This window comes from Arachis hypogaea, chromosome 3, assembly GCF_003086295.3.
Source record: "Arachis hypogaea cultivar Tifrunner chromosome 3, arahy.Tifrunner.gnm2.J5K5, whole genome shotgun sequence".
NCBI lineage: Eukaryota > Viridiplantae > Streptophyta > Magnoliopsida > Fabales > Fabaceae > Arachis > Arachis hypogaea.
Genome location: NC_092038.1, coordinates 109,736,502 through 109,746,920, shown reverse-complemented (window position 1 = coordinate 109,746,920; position 10,419 = coordinate 109,736,502). Strand labels below are relative to the sequence as shown.

Here is a 10,419-nt window from a genome sequence, read left to right as displayed (position 1 = left end):
AGGCCCTCCTTACAGATGAGAAAGAGGCAAAGAGGTTAAAACGGGAAGCACAATACTACACCATCATAAACAATACTGTATACAAAAGAGGGATTTCAACACCAATGCTAAAATGCGTGCCGACTTCCAGCACTAAGGATATCCTAGAAGAAGTACACAGTGGCATTTGTTGCAATCATCTCGGAGCGCAAGCACTAGCCAAAAAAGTACTTCGGGCAGGATTCTATTGGCCAACCCTACAAAAAGAGGCCACAGAATTCGTAAAGACATGTTCGCCTTGTCAAAAGCATGCTAACTTCCACACCGCTCTGCCAGAGGAGCTCATTAGCGTAACCTCACCTTGGCCATTTGCAAAATAGGGACTCGATCTCCTCGGACCTTTCCCTCAAAGGTCAGGACAAGTCAAATTCCTCATAGTAGGAATAGACTACTTCACAAAATGGATCGAGGCAGAACCCCTAGCTAATGCCACAGCTCAAAGAAGTCGGAAATTCCTATATAGAAACATCGTCACAAGGTTTGGAGTCCCATACTCCATCACTACAGACAATGGTACCCAGTTCACAGACACAGGCTTTAGAAAACTAGCGGCCGACCTAAATATAAAGCAACAATTCACCTCTGTTGAGCACCCTCAAGCCAATGGGCAAGCCGAAGCTGCTAACAAAGTTATATTAGCAGGGATAAAACAGAGATTATAGGATGCAAAGGGAGCCTGGGCTGAGGAACTCCCACAAGTCCTATGGGCGTATCGAACGACTCTATATTCCACGACAAAAGAGTAACCCTTCCGATTAGCTTACGGAATGTAGGCAATGATCCCAGTGGAGGTCAAAGAAGGATCACCCAGAGTAATTCATTTTAGCGAAAAAGTCAATTCCCAACTTCAAAGGGAAGAGCTCGATTTACTTCCAAAAATCTGAGAGAAAGCTCGAATAAGGGAAGAGGCGTTAAAAAGACAAATGGCCTCCAGATATAACCGAAAAGTAATATAGTGAGCCTTTGTTGAAAACGACCTTATCCTAATCCGAAACGACATAGGAACAACTCAACTCGGAGAAGGAACGCTGGCAGCAAACTGGAAAGGACCCTTCCGAGTCATAGAAGTATTGGGAAAGGGCTACTACAAACTTTCCGAACTCGACGGTCGAGAGCTTCCTAGATCATGGCACGCCTGCAACCTGAGAAGGTACTATAGCTAGGGATGATAAAAGATCTTGGACAAAGCGCACTCTTTTTCCTGAAAAAGGTTTTTTAACGAGACGCCCCGACAAGACTTACAAATCACCCGACTTAGGAAGTTAACTCCTCATGAATATTTGCATTCTTTTTAATAAAATTTGTTCAGATTCTCTACAAACGATCAAGTCGTATTATTCTAAAAACATTCATTGCCCGATTATAAAGCTACAGATCGACAAAAAGTGAAAACCAAATTCACTACGCGATCACGACAAAAACAAGGACTAAAAATCCAAATTCTATAAAATCGGCAAAGATGAGAACAAGAATAATACAAGAAGTTATAGAAAGTGATCCATAGAAAGGACCTGACGAGGTCCTAATAAAGTGGATTGCTATAAAATAACTTAAAGGTTGGCCGACACGAAGAGTCAGACCAACCACAACAACCCAAGTTATAAGTAAAGCCCTGGAAAGAGGTCTGGCCAACCCTATAAAAGATGATTACTATAACTTCGAAGAGCCCGATATGATGAAGTCGGACTCCTAAAAAAATTTACAAAAAGATAGTCCCTGAAAGAGACCTAAAACAATGTCCAAAAAAGAGGATTATCAAGTAACTCGACAAGGGCTCGACGTGACAAAGTCGGCCTGGAAAGATAAAGTTACAAAAAGATAGTCCCTGAAAGAGACCTAAAACAAGGTCCAAAAAAGAGGATTATCAAGTAACTCGACAAGGACTCGACGTGACAAAGTCGGCCCAGAAAGATAAAGTTACAAAAAGAATAGTCCCTGAAAGAGACCTAAAACAAGGTCCAAAAAAGAGGATTATCAAGTAACTCGACAAGGGCTCGACGTGATAAAGTCGGCCCGGAAAGATAAAGTTACAAAAAGATAGTCCCTGAAAGAGACCTAAAACAAGGTCCAAAAAAGAGGATTATCAAGTAACTCGACAAGGGTTCGACGTGACAAAGTCGGCCCAGAAAGATAAAGTTACAAAAAGATAGTCCCTGAAAGAGACCTAAAACAAGGTCCAAAAAAGAGGATTATCAAGTAACTCGACAAGGGCTCGACGTGACAAAGTCGGCCCGAAAAGATAAAGTTACAAAAAGATAGTCCCTGAAAGAGACTTAAAACAAGGTCCAAAAAAGAGGATTATCAAGTAACTCGACAAGGGCTCGACGTGACAAAGTCGGCCCAGAAAGATAAAGTTACAAAAAGACGATCCCTGAAAGAGACCTAAAATAAGGTCCAAAAAAGAGGATTATCAAGTAACTCGACTCGACGTGACAAAGTCGGTCCGGAAAAATAAAGCTACAGAAAATAACTCAGAAGAACCCGACATGACGAAGTCGGCACAAAAGACAAAGAGTTATCAAGTAATCTCTGAAAAGAGAATTGAATAAGGACCAGGTAGGAGAATTACAGAAGGGACTCATAAAAAGCTCGACATGATGGCCACCCGAAAACCTCAAAAAGCAAATCCTAATAAGAGACCTCAGAAAAGGTCCAACAGAAATGGATTGTTGAAGATAACTTCAGGACAAAGAAAGAAGACCAACACACAAGGTGGATTCAGACTTAACAAGAAGTCAGGCTACAAACATAAAGCAAACAAAAAGTCGCAGTAACAAACTCAAGAAACCATCAAGTCTGGTGACTACTTTGTTTAACGAAAATAAAGTTGCTAAAGCGAAAGCAACTGGAGAAGTACTCAAAGTCAGAAGCAGGCTTTACAAAATAAAAAGTTCAAAAGCCCACAGGCCGGGCTATACCAAAGTATACCAAAGATAATTAAAGAGAATTCGGAGGTCCTCCACTAGTGGCATCAACATGAGGTGAAGGAGGACGAGTCTGGAGAGGCACCGCATCCACTGTCCCGTCGCCTCGATTCAAGATCTGACAATCAGGATCTGGCTCAACTACGGTCGAGGGGGCTGAAGAAACCAGCATAGCAGAAGCTTTAAGAGAAGGTGCAGGAGGAGGTTCAATGTCATTATCGGGATCATCTGGGAGAATCTTGCCATCCTTTACTACGTTATCAAGACTAACGAGAGTCAAATCGGCATCAGGGGCAACAATCTGGAACTGCTCCATCAGGTTCTCATAGGCGGCAGTCACGCTTCCCACAAGGTGACCCTAGAGCTCGGCATAATTAACCCGAGAAGTTTCCAAGTCATCTCGGAGATGCACCAACTCCCTATAAGCTGAGACATAGCTATCCTTGTGCTTCAATGCCATGTCCTCAGCCAACTTTAAAGAAGCCGCCAAGGCAATAGAGCTAGCCTTCTCACCCTCCAGTTCTTTTTCTACCTTCGCCAACTTCACCTCTAACTCCTCCTTCAGACCCTTGATCCGATCAAACTCCGATTTAGCCTCTTCCATGAAAGACTTCGTAGCATGAATCGGGATACCCTGAACAGTTCGGAAATTAGCCGCACCCATATGTGCCATCTTCATACTGTTTCTGGTGATGAAGTCTAAATACTGAAGAAGGGACACGTCATCCATAGAAAGCGCACCGTAAGGGGCAACTTGCTGGTCGACAAACTCGACAGCATCAAAATCCGGGGCATCCAGGTTAAAGGGCTCATTTGTTTTCTGCTTTTTTGAGGAATGAGCACCAGAAGCAGCAGTAGAAGTTGTGGAGGATCTACCAGGTGAACCCGAGGAGTAGGGATCACCCTCCTCTGCCCAGGGGAACCTGGTATAGGCGGTTTCATGGTGGTTTGAGAAGATCCCTCCCCTGCCGCCTTGACCAAGATGTTTTGTGCAGCGGCTGCCTTCTTGGCTTTTTTGAAAGCCTTCATGGAGTCGTTATTTTTTGACATTTCTGAAAAACAGAAAAAATAGAATCAGCAAATAAAAGTCATGGATCACAGGGATAAAATAGAATAAAATAGCACGTCAGTCAATACCCAACACTTTTCGGACCAAAGAAGGGTCCCGCAGAAATTTCTTAGTATCCAGATGCGGAGGCTCCCCCCAAATATTCTCCAATACACTCACAAAGGCCTGTTCGACCCCGTCCAACATCTCCCAAGTATACTGAGACACTATGACATTCTTTTGCCACTCAAGAGGAAAAGCAGGTTCATCATTTTCATCAAGAAAAAAGGGGCGAACCCCCTCGATAGCTCGTACTTTAAAGAAATAGTTTTTAAAATCCTTAAAGGACTCATCATACATGGAAAAGACCTTGTGCCCTTGGGCAGATCTAAAGGAAACCCAAGAAGCTTTCTTTTTTGAAGAGGCCCCAAGCTTGGCCGAAACAAACAAATAGAGGAAAAGAGTTAGAGAAGGCTTGATGCCTAACTCTTGACACAGCAACTGAAAAATTTTTATAAAACCCCACGAATTGGGATGAAGCTGGGATGGAGCAATGTTACAAGACCACAACAGGTTGGTCTCAAAAGCGGAAAAAGGAAAAGTAATGTCCAACAGACTAAAGAAGTATTCATAAGCATAAAAGTAGGGACGCTCCCCCTCAACAGAAGTAGGAAAACAAACTCTCTCATTGGAATCAGGCGCTACCAGCTCGTAATTCCCTTCCTGGGCACCGCTACCACAGACCCTATGGTGTTTTCACAGCTCTCTACAGAAGTCGGAATCCACCACTGAAAGACATAGAAGAACCGTGGAATCTACCCAATCAGCCATGCCTCAGGGACTCGGGAAGACGTCTCAACAATATTCTTGCGAGAAGCCATAAGACCAACTAGTCCTACAATAAAGAAAAGAATATCGGATTACTAAAACACATCTCGGATAGCAGCAAAATAACTCGACCACACAACCCAGTACATTACAAGCAACAAAAGGAGTCCACAGGACTTACGTTGAAAATTTTGGGGCACCATTTGAGGGCAAGCCACAATACAAGAATCCAAGGAGATTTACAAGATTCACACCCCAGCAACAACGTTCCCCTTTCAAACCAGAAACAACAACCAAAGCAGAAATCATTAAAGAAAACATCATCTTTACCAAAAGAGAAACTACCAACAGAACCTAAAACCACTAAAGGAACAACCTTTTTCAAGCAGCGGCAACATGCAAAACCCTAGAGACACTAAACGGAAGGGCGAAAAGAGGACCAGAACATGTACATCACAACGGCAGTCAAGCATGGCAATACGAAAAGATTCAGGCTTTCCAACATAGATACAGGCAAAATCGAAACTTTATTGAAGAATCACATTCCAAAGCAAATAAAGAAGCAGGGAAAAGAACCAACCTGAAGAAAAGAGGAAGCACTGAAGAAGATGATCGCACTCCAAAAACAAACACCAAATGATCGCCAAGCAAACGTCACAGAAATGAGAAAATCACAAAACAAGAAAAGAGAGAAAGAAGGTTACGAAGAAAAGAAACCGTTTTTTAGATATGAAGTTCAAAAACAAAGAGACCTAGAGAAAACGGAGCATCAAAAACCAATTAATAGGGCATTAAAAACCCTCGCACGTTCCCAACGCCAGGACGTTAATCCAAAGCGCGCGTTTTCAAAAGGAAGCGAAACGTTCTGCATTCAAAAAAGGAACACCTACAAGGGCGAAATCGACAAAATACTCAAGTTCGGCTTCACCTGAAGGTTTGAAGTCCTAAAAACTAAGACTCTACCTCCAAATAAAGACCGAGCCCGAGCAGGGGTACTGTTCATACCCTGGGTCGAGCTCTCCGACCCGGGATGTTCTACAGACAAAGCGACCGACCTCTTTAAGGTCAAGAGGACCCGACCTCTTCTCAAAGAGGTCGGCCAAATCACAAGAAGGCTCAAATAGAGGGCCCAAACGGAGGAACACGCCCCAAATCCTAAGGCAGCCCAAGCCTACAGAGAGAAGGGCGGTTCCCTTGAAAGATAAGATGACCTCAATTAAAGATAAGATAAGATAACTAACTTATCTTATCTAAGAAGGTCACTCTATGCCATTATAAATACACTGGAGCACCCAAGTATAAACTCATACTCTGATTCTACTCAATACCTGCTTAATACCCTTGCTAACTTAAGCATCGGAGTCCCTTGCGGGTACCCCCCACCCTCCAGGAACGAAGGATCAGCACCACCACCATGTTCAACAAGTCGGACACAGCAACTCCAGCCACCGTCAACAGGTCAGATACAACAGCTCCGACCAAGTACCGAAGATCTCGTCCAAGATCGACCTACAGTTTCAGGTAACCCTCAGAACAGGTATGAACTAACTAAATTGTGTATGACATTGTATATAATTTATATTATGAGTTTGATTATTTATTGCTTTAGTTGTATTTATATTTCTGTCGATATTTGTTATGAATGACTTGCTATATGTTCCGTAAACATTTTTTTAAAATTTACCCGTAAAAACGATAACGTTTTAACAAGGTAACGGACTCATAAAATATATTATTGTTACAAAATAGAAAGGCAAGTTAGTAACGCTTGACTCTAATATAATCATGCCATACCGAAAGTTGAGTCGTTACACCGATGCTTCTACTCTTTTTTTCTCCTTAGCCACATCATGTTTTTGTTTCCGCTTTTGCTTCTTCCTCTGTTACTCTTCCCTCTCCTTTAGATCCATTAATATTTTTGGATTTTTTTTAATTACGTTTTTAAGGTTTTTTTTTACGTATGTTAGGTTTTTTATTTTAGATATTTTCTAAATAAATCTAACAAGTTTTTATCTGTTTTTTAAAGTTCTTTTCAATGAGATTTTAGATGGTTTTCTGTTGTGTAATTTGACTAATTTCAAATATTCATTTAGATGTTAATTTGTTATTAACTTAATATGAATTAAAAAAAATTAAAAATTGATTGATATTTTCTGACTTGGGCATTGCAATTAGTTCACTTGACAAGTATCGTGGACCTGTGACCCTTGAAATGATCGTAATTTCACCTGAAATTTTTTATTTTTTATCCGTGCATTCACCGTTTGGTTTCTGTCTATTGACTATTGACAAACTTTTTAATAATTTTGAGTCTGACTTATATCGTTTTTTCTTTCCCCGAACTATAATCGGCCATTTAAAAATATAAATGATGTGCTTTTGTTTCTTCTAGTGCAAGACAAGAATACAAAGACCGAGAAGCCCAGTTTTGAGTGGGAAAAGAATATGAATTCAAATGTTCAAGCATTCCATCTAACCAATTCAATTCTTTCTTTCATTTTTGGTCATTGACAACTAATTTACTGTATTACAGCATAGAGATATTTGGTCGACCATTTATACGCTTGTAGTCCTTTGGGGCCGAAATGAAAACAAATGCAGATTGATTGATATAATTGATTCATAAGATAAATCACAAAGTTTGATTGGTTCTAATCATATCTAGCTACAGGGATCCCAAAAACCACAACAATCTCCCTAAAGAAAAATTCCATCCAAAGAAGGAAAGAAAATTGAATGAGTAAATAGCCAATAACTTGGCGAATATACAACTTTTTAGTTGTGATTCCCTCTCCAATCAATTCCTTTACCTCGCTACTTTTATACAGTGTAATCCACCATTTACATATAACATGTTATTCCCATTCAATTGTTGATGGTGGCTTTGAGGTAATGTCTTGCACAACTCGGTTTACACCACGCACACCATTACAAATCTTTCTTGCTACATCATCGAGGAACTTGTGCTCAAAGTAGTACCTAAGTTTCATTTCATAAAGTAGTAACCACTAAATTAGAGATTATGTATTTCCGCATAGAGATGATAACACAGTTAAAAAAACACTTCCCTAAAGCATATCAAACTTTTTATGTATTTAAATGTTCTTAAGTAAGGAGTCTCGGAAACGTGTAATAGTTAAACATTGAAGGGCAGAATAAGAATAAGGATAACATATCATATTCAATATATTCTGGCAGAAGCATGAAAGGAATAAAATAAATAAAAAAGCTATGCTGCAGCACAGCATAACTTTGATATATTCTGCAAATGGAGCAGAGTGTATTAATTTGAGATATATAATAAATAAATGAGAACGCACAATGTAATAACTTGAAATCTTACCAATCAGCGGTCATTCCGTCTTGACTTGTAACAGCTCGGAGCGCAACAACATGGGAATGTGTTCTCTGATCACCTTGAACTCCAACAGATCGTATTGGCAAGAAAACTGCAAAGGCTTGCCATATTTCATCGTAAAGCCCCGCATCCTTGATTGACTGAATGAAGATCTCATCAACCTGGAAAATTTATATTTGTACTTGAGATCTGAGTATCATAAACAGATTTGCATCAAGACCTTAAAAAAAAGAAAGCAAAAACTAACTACACATACCTGTCGGAGAATTTCTAAGGCATCTCCTTCTGTAACATCACCTAAAACTCTCACTGCAAGACCAGGGCCAGGGAATGGGTGGCGTTTTAGAAAGCCCTCAGGAACATTTAAGATCTTCCCTAATTGACGAACCTTTAAATATGGGAATCAAAATATCAATACATAAGACGTGCATCCAAGCTCATGGAAAGAAGAAACAAATGGTTCAAAATTCACACCTCATCCTTGAATAGTAGTTTAAGAGGTTCAATAAGCTTCAACTTCATGTCCTTTGGGAGACCACCAACATTGTGATGGCTCTTGATGGTATGGGAATGGGTTCTCCCACTTCCAGGGGGCGGACAGGATTCGATCACATCAGGGTACAAGGTTCCTTGAACCAAGTAAGAAGGTTTCTTTCCCAGTTTCTGCTCTAACTCATGAGCAAAAGCATCAAAGATGCAAATAAACTCTTTCCCAATAATTTTCCTCTTCATCTCAGGATCAGTGACACCCTTCAACTTCGAAAGAAATTGGTCTACAGCATCAACACATACAACTGGTAAATGGAGATCCTTTTCGAATGTCCCCATCACACGTTCCCTCTCCTTATACCTGTACACATAAGACCAATCATAAAACTCGCAACAAATGGACAACCCTACACTATTTCAAATGTCAAGAGGTGGATTAATCCTCACCTAAGCAATCCATTATCCACAAAGACACAATGAAGGCGATCGCCAATGGCTTTATGCACAAGAGTAGCAGCAACCGTGGAATCCACACCACCAGACAAGGCACATATGACATGCTCATCAGGGCCAACAGTCTCCTTAATCACCTTAATTTCTTCTTCCATCACATCCTCCATCTTCCACTCTGCAGCAACTTTACAAACATCAAACAGAAAGCGCTTCAACGTCTCCATCCCTTCCGGCGTATGCGTCACCTACACATCACACACACAGTAACCACCAACAATTAACACACTCTAAATTCATAACAATTATAATAACATAAAGACAGAAAGTTCTAAAATAAAACAGAGCATCATGCAATTGAGAGAAAAAACTAACGTACCTCAGGGTGATACTGAAGGCCATAGAACTTTCTAGAAGGATTCTCAATGGCGGCGACTGCGCCCTGCTGGCTGCGTGCGACAACTTGGAAGCCAGGGGGGAGGACGGCAGCCTCGTCGCCGTGGCTCATCCAGACAACCTGCTTGCTGCCGACTTTATCATTGCCGAAGAGGTCAGACGGCTTGTCAACGTGGATCTCCATGCGGCCGTACTCCTGCGTATGGCCGACGCGGACCTCGCCGCCGAGGCGCTGAACGAGGAGCTGGAGGCCGTAGCAGATGCCGAGGACGACGACGCCGTTTGACTGGGCCCAGTCGAGGAAGCCATCGGGGAAGGATGGGGAGTCCGGGGTGTGGACGGAGTGAGGTCCGCCGGAGAGGATGACGACGGAGGGGTTGAGGGCAGTGATGGCGGAGAGAGAGGAGGTGCCCGAGATGCAGAGGGAGAAGACAGAGAGGCTTCTGATTCGGCGAGTGATGAGGTGTGTGTATTGGGAACCATAGTCTAGGATGAGCACCAGCTCCGATTTCACCTCTTTAGGGTCCATTGCTGGTGGCTGCTTGGTGCTCGCTAGGGTTTATGGTTTTGGTGATGGAGACTACAGTATCGAGATGCCAGGGTTTAGGGACTTTATGTAAACAATATAAATATAATATAATTACTATTCATATCTGATAGAAATTCAAAAGGTTTTGGTTACAATTTTTTTAAGGTAAAAAATATTATAATATATGTTATAATATTATATTATATTATTATAAAAATAACATACTAGTGACACTAGTTACGATTTTGTCATCTTTGGCGGGAACCCTTTTCAAGTTTTCATCCTTTTTAACATTTTTTTTTCTTTTCTTTTTTTTATCTCCCTCTTTATGAGAAAATTAATTTCTTTTTTTAATTAA

General features: G+C 41.2%; 1 protein-coding gene across 1 annotated transcript; it reads right to left on the bottom strand.

Annotated features, from left to right (window-relative positions):
* Window positions 1-7,425: 7,425 nt before the first annotated feature.
* LOC112790888 (uncharacterized) lies at window positions 7,426-10,174 on the bottom strand. The gene is made up of 6 exons (XM_025833503.3): window positions 9,516-10,174; window positions 9,134-9,384; window positions 8,672-9,047; window positions 8,454-8,585; window positions 8,183-8,358; window positions 7,426-7,818 (listed from the first exon to the last, which is right to left on the bottom strand). Exons 1-6 carry the CDS (start codon window positions 10,059-10,061, stop codon window positions 7,695-7,697), a joined length of 1,605 nt encoding a protein of 534 aa, XP_025689288.1. The 5' UTR covers window positions 10,062-10,174; the 3' UTR covers window positions 7,426-7,694.
* Window positions 10,175-10,419: the final 245 nt, after the last annotated feature.